The 20,631-nt window shown below is 56.5% G+C and overlaps 1 protein-coding gene across 1 annotated transcript; it reads left to right on the top strand.

The window, feature by feature from the left end:
- The first annotated feature begins 1,452 nt into the window (after positions 1–1,452).
- NPTXR (neuronal pentraxin receptor) lies at positions 1,453–19,712 on the top strand. Its single transcript, XM_065888127.1, has 6 exons — positions 1,453–1,563; positions 1,787–2,689; positions 15,113–15,338; positions 16,170–16,417; positions 18,990–19,169; positions 19,482–19,712. The coding sequence occupies exons 1-6, from the start codon at positions 1,453–1,455 to the stop codon at positions 19,710–19,712; spliced, it is 1,899 nt and encodes a 632-aa protein (XP_065744199.1).
- The last annotated feature ends 919 nt before the right edge of the window (positions 19,713–20,631 follow it).

The raw sequence follows: 20,631 nt of genomic DNA on the forward strand, positions 1-20,631 counted from the left end.
GGTTTGCTGCTCTTGGCAGCAGCCCCCTGTCCTGGCCTCCTCTGTCCTTCCAGGATGTAATGTGTGTGCTTCTGTCTTCACAGAACACACGTAGATGCACCAGGAGTCCCGATGCCTCACGCACCTGAAGGACCTCACCGCCCCCCCTACTGCCTGCCTTCACCTTCAGAGATCCTGGCCCACCTCTCCATCGGGGAGGCGCTTCCTCCGAGCTGTGCTGCTTGGCAGGTTTCCAGGTCACTGCTCCAATGAGTATTCACTCACATGCACGCACATACAGCTCTGGGGGTTCATCGTGTACAGAGCTGTCATTTGATTTGCTCCTACTTTACAACTCAGGTAACCTTTGACTCCCAGAGATCGGGTAAGCAGGGCAGGCATTATCCTGAGGCTGGGGGTGGGGTGGGGTGTGTGGAACATGTGCCCAGGGACCACTGGGCAGGAGCCCCGTAGCCAAACAGGGTCTCCCAGGGCTGTTGCCTCCTGAGGAATGTTCTGGTCTCTCCCCGCCACTCTGCAGAGACCACACGGCAGCCATGGTGGTCCAGAGCCCCAGGGTGAGCCTTCCCTTCAAGTCAAGAATGCAGGCTTGGAAGGTTGACAGGCCTGGGTATGGCCTCGGCCAGTGCTCGCGCTCGAGCCATAGCCCCTCTCCTCTATCCCAGCCTTGCGAACACCCTTCCAGCTCTGGGAACCCATGCTGGTCAGGAGATACCTTGTGGGAAATTGGAGATGGAGATGGACTGTGAAGGATGGTAGAATTTTTTTAAACATTTTTAATTTGCAACAAAATATATATAGACTTTTTTGACAGGAGAAAGTAAAAGCCTCCTGCATCACCCCCACACCAGAGCCCTCTCCCACGCCAGCTTGTTCCTGCCAGTGCCTGATCCACATGCCCACCAGGGTCTTGCCATGCTAATGTAGTCTGCAGTGGGGAGAGAGTTCTTCTCTGGGACCCTCGATGTTCTGTGCTCCCAAAGATTCAGAGGAGGGAACTTCTGCTGCCCTCTGAAATCACAGGAAGATTTTTCTTTTCTTTCTTTTTTTTTTTTTTTTTTTTTTTTTTTGCGGTACGCGGGCCTCTCACTGTTGTGGCCTCTCCCGGTGCAGAGCACGGGCTCTGGACGCACAGGCTCAGCGGCCATGGCTCACGGGCCCAGCCGCTCCGCGGCATGTGGGATCTTCCCGGACCGGGGCACGAACCCGTGTACCCTGCATCGGCAGGCAGACTGTCAACCACTGCGCCACCAGGGAAGCCCTTTTCTTTTTTTTTGAAGGGGAGTGACCTCTGCTGCTTCAGGGAGTTGGGGGTGGGAAATGACAGGCAGGTGGCCATAGTATAACGAGAGGTTGGATCAAAATCTCCAGTCCCCTGCCCCCAGCACTGGCCTCTTTCCTTGTTCTCCCCACGCCCACCCCAGCTCCATTCCATAGTCTGGGTCCAGTCAGATGCTCCCGAGCTCAAATGCTGCTCCAGCGCATACTAGCCGCGTGATCTTGGACAGCGACCTGACCCCTGTGGGCCTCAGTTTCCCCATTTGTACCGTGAGTGTGTCCACGGTGAGGCTTAATTGTAAGCAAGCTCCTGGCTCCCTCAGCACAGGGCCCGACGCGGAGAAAAGCTCCCCGCAAGGTGCCAGGCGGCATCATGGGTTCCGGGAGGGGACCAGAGCACAGGTGGGGTGGGGTGGGGGTCGCCCGGGAGTCCCGCCGCCCGGCCACCGGGTCGCCGCCCTCTGCGCGGTGACGGCAGCGGATAAGGCTCTCGCCGCGTCCCGGGCAGCGCCCTCACTCGGCGCCCGGCACGGAACTGGTGCGGGGCTGGGCCGGCCCGGAGGAGCCGGAGGGGCGGGGCCGCCGCGCCAGCTCCCCTCCCCGCCGCCCGTCGCCTTCTCCTCCTCGCGCTTCCCGGGCTCAGAGCGGCGGCAGCAGCGGCCGCGGCAACAGCTTTGGCTCCGGCTCCTCCCGCTCCCGCTCCGGCCCCGCTCGGCCCCACTCGCCCGGGCCCCGCGCCCCGACCCCGCCGCCGCGCCTGCCGGGGGCCTCGGGTGCCCCCGCCGCCCGCCTCACGCTGAAGTTCCTGGCCGTGCTGCTGGCCGCGGGCATGCTGGCGTTCCTCGGTGCCGTCATCTGCATCATCGCCAGCGTGCCCCTGGCGGCCAGCCCGGCGCGGGCGCTGCCCGGTGGCGCCGACAACGCCTCGGCCGCCTCGGGCGCCGCCGCGTCCCAGGGTCCGCAGCGCAGCCTTAGCGCGCTGCACGGCGCGGGCGGCTCGGCCGGGCCCCCAGCGCTGCCCGGGGTTCCGGCGGCCAGCGCGCACCCGCTGCCGCCCGTGCCCCTCTTCAGCCGCTTCCTGTGCACGCCTCTGGCGGCTGCCTGCCCGTCGGGGGCCGAGCAGGGGGACGCGGCGCCGAGCGAGCGCGAGGAGCTGCTGCTGCTGCAGAGCACGGCCGAGCAGCTACGCCAGACGGCGCTGCAGCAGGAAGCGCGCATCCGCGCCGACCAGGACACCATCCGCGAGCTCACCGGCAAGCTGGGCCGCTGCGAGAGCGGCCTGCCGCGCGGCCTCCAGGACGCCGGTCCCCGGCGCGACACCATGGCCGACGGGCCCTGGGACTCGCCCGCGCTCATCCTCGAGCTGGAGGACGCCGTGCGCGCCCTCCGGGACCGCATCGACCGCATCGAGGTGAGCGCCGCGCCGCGCGTCGTCGGCACCTGGCCGGGGGGTGGGAGGGGCCGCTCGAGGGAGTCGAGAGCGTCCCGGGGTCCCGCCGCCACCGCCGGCTGAGGGACCCTGGGGAGCCCCCGCGAGTCTCGGAGCCTCGTGTTTCCGTCTGTGCAAAGGGGATGGTTGGTCCTGCCTCCCAGGGGGAGAAGGGAGGAGTCCGGTAGCGCACACAGGCCGGAGACTGACACTGTGACTAAGGCACAGGAGGCACACGGGAAAGGCTCGCTCCAGATCCTTTTTCCTCTGTAAGCCACAGTTTCTGAGTCTGTAAAATGGGTATAACGGTGTCCACCTGTAGTGTGGATTGATGACAGTGTAGGTGCGTGAAAATGCTACGCACGAACTAGGACCTCGTTAAATGTCCGTTTTATTTCCTTCTTTCAGGCACCCCCAAAGCAGCACCAGCCACACACTCAGTCCCTATGGTCAGAAGATAGGAACGCTGTCCAAGGGACTTGGGGTCCTCCTCTCCTGTGGAAGAGCAGGGAACAGTGTCTCATAAGCCAAACGTGGGTGCCCCTCACCGCCTCCACCCCTAAGCCCCCTACCTGGGCTCGGACCGCGGGCTTGATAGCAGGAGCTCAGATGGTGGTAGCCCAGACAAAATGCCTGGAAGCCGGCAGCTGTAGGGTGGGGGCTGAGTGGAGAATAGGGCCCCACCTGGGTCTCTCCCCCTACACTCACCTTTTTCAGATGTTCCTGGCCCAGGCTCAGGATCAGACACAAGGGGTCCAACAGGGGGAATCCGCTCTTGGCTGTCCTGTGATCCTGGGCCAGCCATTTCTCCTTTGAAGCTGCCAGACCCCTACCTCCCTGTGAGAACTTATTTGGGGCCACCTGGAGGGGAAGCTGGACACACTAGGTAGGACAGACATCTGGAGACACTGACCACCCCCAGCTATCCATGACTTCAGACTGCAGGGAAGGGGGTTAGCAACAAAACTGGATCGGTGGAAGGAGGGGGGAGAAAGAGGCCACAGCACCAGCTGCCCCCTTTATTACCTCCTTCGAAACTGAGTGCAGCTGTCAAAGGGAAGAGAATGGCTGGAAGGAAGGAAAGACAGGGACTTCTCCCTCTCCATGGCTTTCTCAGTTACATCCCTGGCCGAGCAGCACAGGAAATGCTGCTGGTATGGAAGGTTGGCCGTGCCCATGGCCCAGTGGCCCTCCAGAAAGTCCGTGTTGGTGTCAGCACCCACCCTGCAGGGTGTCAGAGCACAGCCAGGCAGCTATCACAGCCAACCCCAAACCTGGGGCTTAGAGACCTCCTAAGGTGAGTGACAGAGACAGGAGGAAAGCCCAGAGTCTTACCTGCTGGCAGCATCCCTTTTCCCACTCCAGCTCTGGGGATTTCTAGGATGAGAGCTGAGAGCAGGAAAATAATCAGGGAAACACGGAAAGTCAACAGTGAAGGGAAGTCTCAGTTTCCTCACCTGTAAAATGGGGACAGTATTAGCACCTACCTCATTGGAGTGTTAGGAGGATTAAGTGAGTTAATCTTTTTGGATTGCTATTTTTAACATTAAGCTCTAATCTTACCAATTTTTTAAATAGCCAAAATTTAAAATGGGAACAAATCCTCCTTTTAGAAATAGATTTTATTAATTAAAAAAAAAAAAAAGATCTGGTCTTCAATAAACTTCCCCTTGCCTGCCCTAGTCCCTGCCCCCACACCCAGATGGCACCCGTGGTCCCTCCCACGTCTGGGGCTGGCAGGGCTGGGCTTGCCCTGGACCTGCACCTGTGCATTTGGCAGGGTGGGCTCCCTTCCGGTTAGCCCGCTGAGGTTGGGGGTATCCTGGTGGCTGGGATTTGGCACCAGGTCAGCCTCCTAGGTGGGGGAGTCCTGCTTCCCTATACACACTCCTGCTTTCTGAGTGCAGTGGACGTGGAGGGGCTGCCTGTCCTTCTGAGCCTGGCAGCCACCAGAGCCAGTCTCTTTGGGGTGTTTGGCAGGGGACAGGATCTGGAGCCCAACAGACTCGGGGTCAGACTACTGGTCTCAGCTGGACCCCATGCACCTTTTAGCCGCTGACTAGTTTTTCCCTTGCCTTCTCATCCAGAAGCCTCAGAAGGATGCCCCAGGTTTTCAGGGTATACTTTCTCACCACTAGCCTCTCTCCCACTTTGGTACACTGAAAGTGCTCGTGGTGACGTCACCACAGTTGATAAATTGAATGGGAATGTTTCAGTCCTTATCTTGCTGGACCCCTCTCCAACATCTGATCCCGTTGATCATCCCCGCCGACAAATCTCCATGCGGTTGGCTTCTAGGTACCTGTCACCTGCCCCTCCACCCTCTCTGCTTCTCTGTCCCCTCTTGGGTCCTCCTCCTGTAACATGTGCGCCCCTCCTGGCCTTCCTCTCACTTTCCCTGGGTGAACTCAGCCACACGCTGAGGCTTTCCAACACCATTCCACCGTGATGCCCCAAACCAACTTCGTCTCCAGCCCAGGTTTCTCTCCAAGCTTCAGACCAATAGGTCCGGCTGCTTCCTGAGCACCTCCCTCTGGATGTCCCACCAACCCCCTACCTTCATCATGTCCCAGCCTGAACTCAGGTGCGCTCTGAGAAGCCCTGCTTGACTCCTCCCCTCCCCTCCCCCTTTCAGTCGGCCTCATCTCTCCACAGCTCCTCGCAGCAGCCTCCTTGCTGGTCTCCCACCTGCCCAGACACACCCCTCCATCCCTCCTCCTCCAGGCAGCCCCAGGGATCTTCCTTAAGCCCACCCCGTGGGGCTCCCCTGTGGTGCAAACTCAAGCCTGCCCCCAGGCTGCCGTTTTGTATCTGGCCCATCTCCCAGTTTCTTCTTCTTCTGCCTAGATTACCCCCAACATATCCATACTCATCATTTAAGTCTGCTCTGAGTACACCTCCTCCTAGAGGCCTTCCCTGCTCACCCTCTGTCTCCTTCCTAGCCCCACCCCTGCACATCTCAGCACACCCCTGCCCACCTCTCTGCATCACTCCCTTCCCCACCCCACTGGGCTGACTACCAAAGGGGAGGAAAGGTCCCCCTCGCCCACCCTCTCTCCACGGGCCTCAAGCTGGAGTCACATTTGAGGGCTTAGGAGAAATTGTTTGTCTTCTATGTTTTTATCTTTGTTGTTATTTTTGTTGTTAATTGAAAAAATGTCAAAAGATTTCGGGGGGAATTATATTTAATCCCACCATTTTATTCGTTTTTGCAGCCCCCCTTTTGGTCCTTTATCCAAGTGTAGACGTTGTTCCTGAGTTGCTGGGTTGCTGGTAATTACCATTTTAATGATGGCCGTAATATCCTGGGATCCATCTCAGGCTCCACCCTCCATCAGTCCTTTGACTGTCTCCTGTCGCTGGACATGTAGGTTGTTTCTGATTATTTTTGCTTCTAGACGCTCATTGCAGGATCGATTTCATGCAAATAGCTGTTTGTTTTTTTCTTTTTAAGTCTGTTGAAGTATTTCTTTAGGCTGAATTCCGAGGAGTGGTATTACTGGGTCAGATGCTATTGACTTTTATGGCTGTGGCCAAAAACCACTTTTCCAAAGGACCATTTGTGGGGCAGCCAGCCATGTATGCATGTTACAGCGTTCTGTTTTTGCAGTAATTTATGTGTAAAATGAAATTTCGAGATAGATTTAAGCAGCAATTTTTGGACATAAATCACAGTGTTAATCCTGCCTGGCAAGCTAGTTGCCTCCCCTCATCTTGGGGTGGAAGCCATGAACAGGGACACCCTGATGATGGTCGCAGAGGCTCCTGGACTTAACAACAATTATAGCTCATGCTTCCTGAGCACTTACCATGTGTCAGGTGCTGCTCGCTATCTCATTTAATCCTGATAAAATCTCCATGAGGAAGGTACTATTCTATCCCCCTTTCACAGATGAAGAAACCAAGGTTCAGAGAGGTTAAGAAACTGGCCCAAGTTCACACAGCATTGGAACCTGGATCTGACCCTGTCAGTGTTTGGTTCCAGAGCCCTTGTTTTTCATCATTAGCTCTAGATCCATCTGGAGGGGTCAGACCTCACCTATCTTCAGGAGAGTGAGAAAGACAGGTGAGGGAAGTGCCTCTTGTTGGATAGTGCCCTGGACCACTTCTGCCTCAGAGCATATAGAAGGAGAGTGATGAGGGCCCGTCCTCAAAGGCTTGTCGTGCTGGCTGGCAAGATAATCAGGAGGCTGAGAACAATAAATAATGACAACAAGTGACATTTATTAGGCACTTACTATGTACATGTTAGTTTATTCAGTGTTCAGGCCTATGAAGCAGGCTGTATGCATTCCCACCCTTCGGATAAAGAAATGGAGGCTCGTAGAGTCTGGAGGAACCAGAGCCAGACAAATCACCTCCCGCCCTCCCCACCCGCGGCTTCTGTTTCCCCTTCGTAAAATGACCAGTGGGCAGATGCTCCCTAAGCACCTTGCAGCTCTACATATTCACTGGAATAGGAAGGCTGGCTGGCATAAAGTTGAGTGCTTCTTGCTTGTGACCTTAGGCTAATCACTTTCTCTCTCTGGGCCTCATGTTTTTAATCTGTAAAATGGTTAGGAGGGGCTGGGTTTGGTCTGGGCCCTTTGGGCTGTAAATTCTGAGTTCTTGGGCCGATGTTTCCTGATTAGGAGTTGTAGTGGGGAGTATGGAGATTCCATGTTTATGTGGCCCCCCGACTCCCCAGCCACACGCTCTCAGACCGCCAGTTCCTTAGCGGAGTCTGCAGATAAAGTGGCTTATAGAATCTTTCGGTGCCTTTTAAAAAGTCTGTTGGTTGCTTTTGCTTTCCTCTTACATTCCTGCCCACCCTGGAAACTTCTCCTCTGCAGGGGCTGGTTCCCTTGACCCTGCCTCTTGGGCCACAAAAGGGGCCAGCAGAGTGCAGTGAGAGAGCTTCTGCCCATCGGCCTTTTGTTGGAGGACGTGGAACCTAGTGCCCTCTAGGCCACCTGCAGACCCCGATGGCCCCTCTCCCTGTGGCTGGCCTCCCCCCGTCTCTAGGTGGGGCACCCATACTGAGAAGCCCTTAACCCCTGCTCCTGCCAGTGTGGAACCTGCATTCTAGCGAGAAACCTTGGTTTTAAAAAACCCCAGCTCTGGCACCTGCTCACCGTGACCTCAGAAAATTCCTTCTTCTCTCTGATCCTGTTTCCCCATCTGTCAGATGCAAGCGTGGGCAGGACACCCAGAGAACCCCTCTCTCTGTCATCCTGTACCCTGGAGGCCTCTCATCCCTGGCAGGCCTTCGCCTGGGAAAGGAGACCCTTCCTGCCGTTCCAAGCCTGGCACGAGCCGCTTGGGCGGAAGACAGGGACTTACCTGTGGGCCTTTTTTTTTTCTTTTAAGGTACATCTTACATTCAATATATGTAAGAGCTCACATATCTTACTTTAAAAAGACACAAATCTTAAGTGTACAGCTCAGTGAAAATTTATGTAAGGCTACATCCATGAAAGCACCACCCAGATGAGTCAGGACATTTCTGGTATCCCAGAAGGCTCCTTTGTGACCCCAAAGTCCATACTTCCCCAGAGGTACCACTGTTCCAGTTTCGGTCACTGTAGGGCAGTTTTCTCTGTGTTTGAACGTCACTCAGATCGACTCGGAGAAGCTGCACCCCTTTGTGTCTGGCGTTCTCTTTCAACATTGTCTGACCTTCAGTCGTGGTGTGTGTGTCTGTGGTTTGTTATTTTTCAGTGCTGTGTAGTGTTTCAATGTGTGGAGATGCCTTAATTTATTTACCTATTCTTCTGTGGATGGACATTTGGGTTGTTTCTGGTTTGGGGTTATTACGGATAAAGCTGCCGTGAATGTACTTGTGATATCTCTGGTTGGCTAGAAGTCCTCATTTCTCCTGGATGAATCCCTAGGAGTGGGATGCTTGGGTCCCAGGAGAGGCATATATTTAGCATTGGGAGTTTCTGCCAAACGCTTTTCCAAAGTGGCAGTGAGTGTTTGCACACCCACCTGCTGTGAAGCTTGTCAACCTTGCTACGGTCATTTTAAAGACACTCCCCGTCCTGGTGGGTGTGTAGTGAACTCATTGTGGTTTTAATTTGTATTTCTCTGATGACTCATGATGTTGAGCACCTTTTCGCATGTGTTTTGGCCATTTTGTGAAGACCTTGCCTGTGGGAGGTAGACCGAGATCAGTGGCTGGTGTCCCCCCCCGCCCCTCCCCCCAGTGACAATGCCGTTGGATTTCCCAACAGTTGGGCACGTGATCCCTCCTGAACTCGGGACAGAGATCGAGGCAGCCAACCAGAAGCGGAAGCTCTTAGGTGCCCCCCCACACCCCTCGTTTGACTCCAGGGGAAGCTGAGGCTCAGAGAGGCTGAGTGACTTGCCCAAGGCCACACAGCACGGCAGAACTGAGCCAAGATGACAGCCGGGATTTTCTATGAAAATGGGCTGAGGGTGGGGTCCTCAGCCTCTGCTGCAGATTCTTGGCCAGGGCCCAGAAGGTGTGTGGGCAGGCAGGGCCTGAGAGAGAATTTTGTGGCAGCTTGACGGGGAGTACTTGAAGGGAGAGGAGAAGGGGCCTGGGGTTGGGGTGCCTAGTCACTTGCTCTGGGGCCTCAGAGCCCAGGAGGGTGTATGGGCACACCCTCTGGGAGCCATCTCCCCTTCCTCCGGCCTCCTCCCCTCCCACACACCGACTGCCCTGACGTGGCACCCTTGGTGCACAGAGGTCCATTTGTCTTCTTTCCATTCCAGCTGCAAATTGGCAGTGGGGACCAGGACAAAGATCAGTCCGGCCTCTGCCACCTGCTCTCCTGCCCCTTCCCTGCCAGGGTTAGATGGAGACAGAGCAGCCCGCTGGGACGGCTCCTGGGGAGGAAGGCTGGAGCAGGACAGCCCCTCTGAGAGGCCTTCTCCGACTCACCATGCCCCCGCCGCCCCACAGAGAGCTTCTTGCCGGTGCTGTCCCTGTCACAGCTCCCAGACAGCCTCCCCCCAAGCTGAGAGCACTGCTGTGGCCGGCGCTGGCCTTATTTGCCTAGGGAGCCACAGCACCTTGCAGTTAGTAAGAGGCATCAGGGCTGAGCGCGCCCTCTGTGCCAGCCTGTTCTAAGGGCCTTACAACTTAGTCCCATGAGAACCATGGGACCGTTACTCTCCCCATTTCACAGATGAGGAAACCGAGGCTCAGAGGGGTAAGAACCTTGGTTAAGAACCGAGGCTTAGAGAGGTTAAGAACCTTGAAATCTGGGATTTCAATCCTTGGCAGTCTGGCTCCAGGGCCCACATCCACACAGTTACTACTCACCGTGCTCTCCTGTTCTCTTAGTAATAGCAGGAAATAACAATGGTTATGACTCTTTATCAGCCATTTTTATATGCCAGGCTTTACATATTTTTTCATTTTGTATATCCTAAGATGTAGATACTATAATTATCCCCATTTTACAGTTGAGGAAACCGAGGGTCAAAGGAGTTGAGCAGCTTGCCCAGGGCCACAGATCCAGTAAGTGGGGAGCCTGGGAATGACACGGGCCTGTCTGACCTGAGAGTCATGCTGGTACCCATGGCATCGTGTTGCCACAGCACGTGTTGACAGATGGGTGCATGAATGAGTGAATTAATGAGTGAGTGAGGACTCACAGTTCCTCCAGAGACACCCTCTTTCCCTTTCCCTTTGGCGCATCTTAGCTGAGTCGTCAGGGAAGCTGCCATCTGGAGGGTGGGGAGGCATTGGCCAGAGGAGGTGGGATGGGGGTGGGAAGAGTGTTCTTGGCAGAAGGAACAGCATGTGCGGAGGCCCTAGGGTGAGAGGGAGCTGGGGACTTCAGTCGGAATGAAGTGTAGCCTCTGGGGGTGCATAAGGGCTGAGATTAGAGGGGCGGGGTATTTATTGGTGGGAGAAGGGGGCTCTTGAAGGATTTCAAGCAACCTGCTTGGATTTGCAATTAGGTGCCTGCCTCTGACGCTGTGTGGAGAAGGGCCAGAGTCGAAGCCTCCTGATGGTGGCCTGGGCTGGGGTGGGGGACACAGGAGCCGAGTGAGGCTATGGTTAAGATTCAGGGTTAGATTCCACACTCAGAGACTCTGCTTTTGGATTTTCCCCCGTTTTTTAAAAGAAATGTATTGGGAAGTACCTCAGAGATATACAAAGGTATAGAGACTACCATCCAGGTCCCCACCCAGGCTCAAGACCCAGAAGAGTTGCAAACAGCTGATGCCCCTCAGCGTCTCCCTCAGGTGACAGAGGGTCACCACTGTCCCGAATTTGTATTTATCTCTCCATGCATTCCTTCATGCTTTTATATATATGTGATCTAGTTTTGAATTTTTGCAACTTTGTGTGAATGGCATCTAACTGTTCTTCTGTAACTTGCTTTTTTTCTCAATATAATGATTAAAAAAAAATGTATGGGTGGAGGGGAAGCTCCTTCAAGAGATGTTTCAGCAGTATTAAACATACATGTTTAAGTAGTAATAACCATAATAATAACTGACGCATAGCACTTCATGTGCCAACTCTAAGGGCATTATATCTATTAACTTATTTAACTCTCACTACAATGCTATGAGATATTATTTTTGTACCTTTTTTTGCTGATGGGGAAACCGAGGCATGCAAGCTTTACATAACAAGGTCACTGGGCTGGTGGAGTCTGGGTGTGAGCCCGGGCAGACTCACACAGGACTTGGGGGCTGAGCAGATGTGGGAGATAGGAGGCCTGACCCACACCGCTGCCGCCGGGCCTGCTCTTTTGCCACCCTGCCCTGCTGCCCCTGGAGCTGGGCCTTGTGCTGTCTGGGCGGGGGTGAGCTGTGCAGAGGGTGGGACCTTGACCCCGAAATCCAGCACCTTCCCTCTGCTCCCTCAAGGAAAGGAGTTGTCCCCACTGGGGACAAGGTGGTAGGGTCTTCCCCACGGCCCCCAGCCTCAGAGCCACCCTGCATAGGCAGGTCCCTCGCATCCAGGCCCCTCTGTGAAGCTGCCCCGAGGTGCGGTCTGACACCACCTGCTGTATCCTCCCAGCCTTCTCACGGCACTAAAACCTCTTCTGCTGGCCCTTGAGGCAGGCAGTGCAGCCGACACCGTGCCCATTTGGCAGACCGACGAACTGTCAGGGTAGGCGTGAAGAATGGGAACAGGTTCTGGAATCAGAAGGGGCTGGACTGGGGTCCTGGGTCTGCGACTTCGCAGCGGTGTGACCTCAGGCAGATGACTTCACCTCTCTGAGCCTCTGCTCTCTCATCTGTAAAGTGGGCCTCCTTACTTCCCCAGGTTGGCGAGAGGGGTTGTGGAATGTTTGCACAGTGCTTCTGGAGTGCAGGGCCTGGCACGCGGTGCGTGGCAAGGAGGACAGCTGCCTCTGTTGGCCTCTTGTTACTGAGCGCTAATGAGCCCGGCACATTACCTGAGCTGGACCCGAATGCTGGGCTCTGGCTCCAGACCCCACCCTGGACTCCCAGCACGACAGGAGTGGGTTCTGAGCCCCCATCAGGACCCTCGTGGGGTGATGGCATCATCGTCTCCCTATCGTCTTGTGCTGGGGGCCCACTTGGCATCGGGCCGAGCCCACGCGGCAGAGCCCGCGCCCGCAGCAGATGGGAAAGTGGGGGGAGTCATGTTCTTCTGATTCAGACGTTGGGGTGGGGAGGGGGCCACACAGGATCCAGTGAGCCCACCTCCTCCCTGGCCTTCCTGCAGAGCTGGCGGCTCTGACAAAAGAACAGCTTGTGTGCCCACCTCCCTCGGCCTGCGCAGTGTCTCCGCGCAACAGCATTTGTGTAAATAGCACTTGACGTCCTGTTCCTTCCTGGCAGGTCTTTCTCGCTCCAAGGGAGGAAGACGCTTTGCTAGAGAGAGAAGGCTTTGGCTCCAGAAGGGTCAGCTTTGCCCAGCCCCATCACTGTAGAAAATTCAAAAGGACTTCTGCCTCGGTTTCCCCATCTGTGAAATGGGGACACTAAGAGTACCAACCAAAACAAGTGGCTGTGAGGATTCACGAGTAAATACATGGAACGTGCCGAGGGCGGGCCTGGTACACTGTTCTTCAGAGGTGTGCCCCTCATGCCCAGCTAGGCCCAGTGGAAGGAGGGAAAGTGAGGCTGGAATGGTGCTGGGGCCGAGGAGACCCAGTCCCGGCCCTCCCAGTGCCGATGTGGAAGGCAATCCATGAGCTAATTGCCTCAGCCCAAGGTTTCCCGAAAGTCCAGTCGCCTCAGATGCAGTGGGTGGCTGGCCCTATCGCTCCATAAGCTGTCTGTGGTCAAGGGAAGATTCTGGAGGTAGCGAGCTCCCCATCAGCTGATGTATACAAGCCTCACAGTGTGCATTCTGCTTTTACAGTCCACGAGGACCTGTTACTTCCACTGTTCCATCCTTACATCTGTCCTGTGGATGGACAGAGTGGGGCCCGTTGTCCCTGTTTTACAGAAGGGGAGACTGAGGCTTTGTGTTTAGTCAGCACCAGAGTCAGGATTCGTACAAGGAGCCCCCCGGATAGTGGAAAGTGAAGATTAGTGTAACATGGGTGGGGCCGGGTGTACCGAGCAGCTTATCCATCCGTGCCCCGCCCCCCTCACCTGGCCTCCCCACCTGGTGGGCCAGAGCAGGCGTCTTAATGGGTGGGTGGCTGTGTCCTCTCTCATGGGACACCGTGAGGGATAAAGTGGCCCACGCCGGGCCAGGCTTGGGCTCCCCTGATCACAGCCCCGCGAGCCAAACACTCCAAGTCCCCACTTTATAGAGAAGGACAAATGACACCAGAGAGGTTAGCCCACCTGCCGCCGCTCTTGGAATGGAATGGAGGAACCAAGTGTCAGTGCCTCCAACTCCTCAGCGCAAGGTCACGTCACTGTCTGTGGTGGCCGCTCCCTTCTCTCAGGCGCTGAGTGTGGCAGTGCCACTCTGCCTGCACTGCCCTCCCCACCCCCAGCACTTTGAAGCAGGGGGCACATTTATCCCCTCATCACATAGAGCTCAGAGAGGCTAAGGGAACTGCCCAATGTCACACAGCAAATGACCAACAAGGCCAGGATTGGGCCAGTGAAGCTGGGAGGGGTCTTCTGCACTTGCCCTGAGCTGTGGGGCCATCCCTGCAGGCACGTGGCACTCAGGGAATGCTAGGCTGTGCTCTTGGTTTTCTGTTTGGCCCTCGGCTGTCTCTTCAGCACCTGGTGCAGTGCCGAGCCCATAACAGGTGCTCACTGAATATTTGCTCGGTGAAGGGAGTCATGAGAATTCAGTGAGCTCAGGTCTGGGGCTAAGCCTGTGGTCAGGGCCCAGGGCAGATGGAGTGGGAACCACCGGGGCCCCTGGGCAGTGAGGAAGCATTGGGCTGTCAGTAGGGAGCGTGGAGGAGGAGAAAAGGGAGATAGGGGTCAGGGATGGTCTAATTTGGCTCCTAGAAGCTCACTGAATTATTAATTTCCTACCCACGTTCCTGTGATGTGTCTGCCAGAGGCTGCCCCCCCCCCCCGCCACCGGAGTCAAGACTCGTGGCCTCACCTGCTTTCCTCCACCCCAGAAGGGGCTTCCTCCAGCAAGGGAGGGGAAAGGAGAGGTGCCCTGGCTTCTGCCCCAGTTCTTCCCTCTGGGGTCTTAAGACAGGAAAAAGGGGGACTCTAAACACTTTGTCCTCATCCTGGGCAGGATGGGGGTGTCAGAGACCACCCTGGAACACGCTGCCTTAGACAGTAAGTGCAGTAACTAGGCTCTGTTCATGGGCATTTACCACATGTAATCATCCCCACAACCCTTCTGAATAGGTACCGTTGTCCCGTGTTGCATGAGAGGAACCAGGGGTTCAGAGAGATGGAGGCAGTTGCCCCAGGCCACACAGCAGGTTGGTTCTCAAGCTGGATTTTAACCCTGGGCTGTATGCCTCCAGAGTCTGTGATCTTAACCACATGCTAAGCTGAAGTGGCCGCAGCGCTGGAGCAGTATTCCAGAAGCCCCTGATTTGTGCCCCCACCCCGGGTCTGCCCAGTGTTCTCACAGAGCCTTGCACCCCCTTAGAGAAGCTTGACATGTGACTAAGTGAAGACAAAGACAGTCCACCCCTTCAGGGCCCATCAGGAGATAGCCTGCCCACGATGAAGGACTCAGTAGTGGCTCTCAACCCCAACTGCACGTTCGACCCCCCAGGGGACTACTACAGCTCTCTACTGCCAGCTCCCCACCCCACCATATGCTGAGCCGTCCTGAGGGCAGAAGCCAGCCTGCTTTCAGCTCCCCATCACGCATCAGCACTGGAAGCAGCCTGCTAGACACCAGTACACGTTTGTTGCCCGGAGCTGGTATTGCCATCCCATTTTACATATGGGGAAGCTGAGGCTCACCTGGGGTCACTCAGCAGGGGTGGTGGGCATCTCTGGGCCCTTTGTCTCTTTCCTTCCTCCCTCCAAGTGACCTCGTGGTCCCTTTCTGTGCCCCGTGAGCAGCAGGAGCTTCCAGCCCGGGTGAACTTCTCAGCGGCCCCAGCCCCTGCGCCCGTGGTGCCCACCGCCCTGCACTCCGAGATGGACGAGCTGGAGGGGCAGCTGCTGGCCAAGGTGCTGGCGCTGGAGAAGGAGCGCGTGGCGCTCGGTCACAGCAGCCAGCAGCAGCGGCAGGAGGTGGCGAAGGAGCTGGACACCCTGCAGGACCGTGTAGCGGAACTGGAGCGCGGTGGGTCCTGAGCCCCACAGAGGGCGTGGCAGGCGAGGCCTTGGTCCTCAGATGGGTCCTCAGGGTGGCAGATTCACTCAGAAAGCATTTTCATGCTCTCCAGAGGCTAAAGGTAGATGGGATGGTGGGGAAGAGGCTGTGAAACACAAGAAAGAGAGAATAATTGGGAGAGGGCGTTATCATTATTGTTAACAGGTAGCATTTTCTGGCCCTTATTGTATTCTGGGAGTGGGCTAAGTACTTGATTCATCGGCTGGTTTAATCTTCACAGACCAGACAGGGGTGGTAGTGTTATTATCCCCATTTCACAACTGAGGAATATAAGGCTCAGAGAGGTCAAGTGACTTGCCCAAGGTCACACAGCCAGTAAGTAGCGGATCTAGACCTTAAACCAGGTCTGACTCCAAAGTCCATGCATTTAACCACCACCACAATAGCACCTTCAATGTCAGAATTTTGTCATTTGTTTAACACCTGGGGCTGGCACCGCCGGGGGGGTCAGAAAAACATGACATATTGGACAGTGTACAGGTGTGAGCATCAGGGGACCTAGCTCCTCATTCCACGGCTGTCACTGGCTTGCTCTGTCGCCTTGGAAGCTCACCTCCTCTCCCCAGGCCTCATTTTCCTCATCTGAAAGATGTGGATTTAGGACTCATGAGCTCTCAGGGACCTTTCATCTTTTAAACTTTGTGAGGAGCGCCCTTAAGAGGCTTATAGATGAGTTGGGGCTACCAGGGGACCAGTAACCTTCATTCTGGAGTATGCCCTGCCCACCCCCCATCAGTGTCCGCTGACCCCCCCCTGTGTCCACCTTGCTCACCCCCTCAGGGTCCTCAGCCTACAGTCCCCCAGACGCCTTCAAGCTCAGCATCCCCATCCGCAACAACTACATGTACGCCCGCGTGCGGAAGGCGCTGCCCGAGCTCTACGCTTTCAGCGTCTGCATGTGGCTGCGGTCCAGGTCGGGCGGCACTGGCCAGGGCACCCCCTTCTCCTACTCGGTGCCTGGGCAGGCCAACGAGATTGTGCTGCTGGAGGCGGGCCATGACCCCATGGAGCTGCTGATCAATGACAAGGTGAGCGGGGGCGGGGGGGGGGGGGGTGCCGAGTGGGAGGGGTGGGGGGGGTCCTTTCAGGAGCACCTGTACTGTGCTGGGCCCCAAACAGCTGGGCCCTTTCAGTTCTCCTGCTCAGCAGAATCAGCACACATGAAATGCCTGGTGTGTGCCAGGCTGGGTGTTGGGATTTCAAGACAAGCCAGACCTGGGGCTGCGAAGAGGAGCTCATGTCCAAGAGAGGCTGTCAGCGGTGGTGCACCATTTACAGAGGGGCATGTGAGGCTCACAGAGATTCAGAGGCTTCCCCAGCGATGCAGCTATGGGAGCAGGGCTGCAAGTATCTGCCCCCAGGGCCCTGCTCATTCTTCTGGATGAAGGACCTCTCTGGGGAGGGAGGGAGGAAGGGCGGGAGGGAGTGCTAGTGGATTGCTCGCCCCCCCTCCCCCCTGCAACCAGCCCCACGCGCCTCCCCTACGTGGTGAGTAGGATACTGCCATGGCCAGGCTCTGGGCTGCATGCTGGATGTGAGGCCTCGTTCTGCCACTTACCCACTTCGTGACCTTAGACTCGTCACTTACCCTCTCCATGCCTCACTTCCCTCATCTGTAAAGCAAGAATAACACTCTCTACCTCACAGGGCTGTGGGGAGAAATAAATGGCTTAAATACATGTAAAGGGCTTTGAGCAGAGCCTAGCATTTAACAAACTTCGATAAATGTGCCCTGTGCTAGTAAATACTTTACCCATATTATCACCCTTGACGCAACTGCACCAGGAGGTAGACACCCTATTATCCCCATTTTGCAGATGGAAAAGCTGAGGCTCAGTGAGGGCAAATAATGCAGCCTGGCCACATAGCTGGCGAAGGGGTGATGATGTGAATTGGGGTCTTGGGCTCCAGAGACCACCTCTTAATCCCTCCACTGTTCTGCCCTTGGGTCACCCATCTGCCCCATGCCCAGGACTCCCACCCCCTCCCCCCTCCCCCAGCCTGGCTTCAGGAGGATAAGGGAGGGGGACTGGGGGGAGTGATGTGGCAGGAGCGTGGTGATCAAGGGGGAGGGAAGGGGAGCATCTTATCACCCCATTACCCCAAAATATCTTCCCCGGCCTGCCACATCGCTTTGGGTCTTGCAGGCACGGTGGTCTTTTGAGACTCCCTGAAAATGCGGGCAACATACATTGCACCCACTTGTGACCAGGCCACGGCCACAGAGAGCTGCTAGGAGTGGCTGACGCCCAGCAGAACCCTGCTTAGCAGGAGGTGCCTTTCATGGGTGTCCTGGAGGAGGCGGAGGGAGAGGGGCCCAGGGGACAGTGAATTTCCCTTGTAGCCCAGTAGGTCCTAAGACCACCAGGGTAGCTGGATGACATCTAGATCCTGCCTCCTGGCTCCCTTCATACACCCCCTGGCTGCCATTTTTGGCTCTGCCCACGGTTAGCACTCAGTTCTAGTGAAAGGAATTCAGCACCCTGGACAGGGCCCAGTTCCCTGAACTTCTGGGGCCTTTTGAGCACCAGCCTCACAAGCTGCTCAGTGCTCATTTTATTCCAGCCTCTAAGCCTTCGCCTCTGCTGTGCCCCCCGCCACTTGCTTTGCCTTGCAGCGGAGTTGCCAGAGCCCATTGTACTTCCAGATGTGTTTAAATTTCACATCTTCTGTTCCCACACCCGTCTCTCCCTCTGGGCCTTCACAGCCTCTGTACCTCGCAGATGGCCCCTATGTTACTCTGTCTTGTACTATTGTCCCTGAAGTCCTTCCCTCCTGTGCAGACTGAGCTTTTTTTATGACCAGGACCAAATCCATACCCCCAGTGTCCAGAACAAGGCCTGGCACCAAGTAGGCCTCAGAGAATGCTGCAATAAATTGTGATCTCAGAGAATTTGGGAGATGAAAGAGCCCTTTGGGAGCCCCAAATCCAGAGGCAGCAAGTACCTTTCATATCACAGGCCAACTCTAATCAATCATCGGTGGCTTCTGAGAGCACTGTGATGAGGAAGGTTCCTAGGGTGAGAACTCATGATTGATTAGCCATGTCTGCCTTGGGTGGAGAAGGAGGCAGAGGTGGCTGCATATTTGCTATCCTTTGCCCAAATCCCTGACTTTACGGATGAGGAGACTAAAGCCCAGGGAGGAAAGGGCAACCTCCCCAGGATCCCACAGGGGGTTGGTTGGCAGTGCCCGGCCTCTGAGTCTAAGGCTTGTTCTACCACTGCCAGTACTTCTTGAGCCCAGCTGTGTGCCAGGCACTGTGTGTGGTATTCAGGGGAAGGTAGCCTTGTGAGATTCAGCTCCCACCCTGCATGACCTTGCAGGCCTGTTAGAGAGTGAATAAACCACCTGGAAACAACTGAAAACCAACACTGAGTAGTCCCTTGTGATCTGAGGGAAGCTGCCTGATTATACTGATATATTGTGGGGAGAGAGGAAAGAGTGGTCAGACAGACACTGAGCTGGGAGGAAGGGGAGGGTCAAGCCTTGGGTCAGTCCCTGGAAGGAGGGACACCGGTCTCCCCATTCCCCATCCCACTGCTCCAGCCTTGGGCCTTGTGGCACCTCTGACCTGGGGCTGCGGGAACCTCTTTTCAGGTGGCCCAGCTGCCCCTGAGCCTGAAGGACAATGGCTGGCACCACATCTGCCTCTCCTGGACCACAAGGGATGGCCTGTGGTCTGCCTACCAGGATGGAGAGCTGCAGGGCTCTGGTGAGAACCTAGCCGCCTGGCACCCCGTCAGGCCTCATGGGATCCTTATCCTGGGCCAAGAGCAGGTAAGGCTCAGGGTGGGATGCAGCTAGATATCCCACCCACTTAGGGCCCCTGAGGAGGAGGGGTAGGCAGAGGGCCCCTGAAAGCACAGCAGTGAGCTCTCAGTCTGGCCCAGCCATTCTGCAGATGGGCGGACTGGGTGAGACCCAGGGAGAGCAGGGACTCGCCCAAGGGGCTAGAACCTTGGGGCGGGGCTAGAACCTGGAGGGGGTGGGACTTCAGCCAGGACAGGGGTTGAGTCTCTGAGTGCCTGCCTGTCTCTCCTGCTCCCTCACTCCATGTCTCTCTTCTTTCTCTCTGCTCTTTTGGTCCAGGATACCCTAGGTGGCCGGTTTGATGCCACCCAGGCCTTCGTGGGTGACATTGCCCAGTTTAACCTCTGGGACCACATCCTGACACCTGCCCAGGTCCTGGGCATTGCCAACTGTACGGGGCCGCTGCTGGGCAACGTCATCCCCTGGGAAGACAAGCTGGTGGAGGCCTTTGGGGGTGCAAAGAAGGCCGCCTTCGATGTCTGCAAGGGACGGGCCAGGGCCAAGGCATGAGGGGCCACCTCGTCCAGGGCCCCTCCCTTGCCTGCCAATTCGGGGGCCTTCCGGGGCGGGGTCACATTGCTTCCTCAGCCTACCCACATACTGGCCTCCTCTCTTGCCCCATTCCTGGCCACGCCTCCCGTTTCCGCCGCCTCTACCCACACCTCCAGAACGCCCTGCCCTTGATGGCTTTCCCTTCATCCCACTCGGATGAGAGCAAGCAGCTCAAATCAACAGGTCAAGCCTGGGAGGAGTCCAGGGCCTGGCAGTGGGTGCGTAGCAGTGCCCACGGCTCTTCCCTCCCAACGGCTGCTGGCATTAGAGTGGAGCCGTCTCTCACCTCCCACTCCACCCTGTCCGTCAAGCACAACTGATTCCACTGATCTCACAGCTCCTCCTATGAGGTCGTGTATGGGGGACGGGCCCCCTGTCTCAGCGGCACGGCTGGTTATCTGCCCTCTTGTCCTCCATGCAACAGGCCTGTCCCCTTCCCTTCAGGGCCATAACAGGCTGGAGAGCTGTCCCCCAGCTGAGAGGGAATGACAGAACCATGGGCAACTCAGATTCAGCCCTCCTTTATCTTTCTACCAGCTGCCTGTCAAGGGCAGTGGGATCCTGATGGAGCCTCTCCCCCCACCCCACCCCGACCCACACCCCTCTCTTCCTCCTCTTTCCTTGTTTCTTCGTGTGCAGTGGTTTGAATGTGGGTTCCATACCTGGCCCAGCCCCACCTCAATTTCCAGGACACCCCCTTCCCAGCTCCAGCCTGGAGGGTTAGGGACCAAGATTCTGGGAGGCCAAAGGGCCATAGTCACCCCTTGCGCCCATCCACAGCTGTGCCCACTGGCATGGTCACCTCTCCCCTTCGGCAGCCAGGACAGGGCCTGGGCCACTTCAGCCTGGGCTGGGGACAGCATGGGACAGAGGCACA

The sequence above is a fragment of the Phocoena phocoena genome, chromosome 11 (genome assembly GCF_963924675.1).
Source record: "Phocoena phocoena chromosome 11, mPhoPho1.1, whole genome shotgun sequence".
In the NCBI taxonomy this organism is placed as follows: Eukaryota; Metazoa; Chordata; class Mammalia; order Artiodactyla; family Phocoenidae; genus Phocoena; species Phocoena phocoena.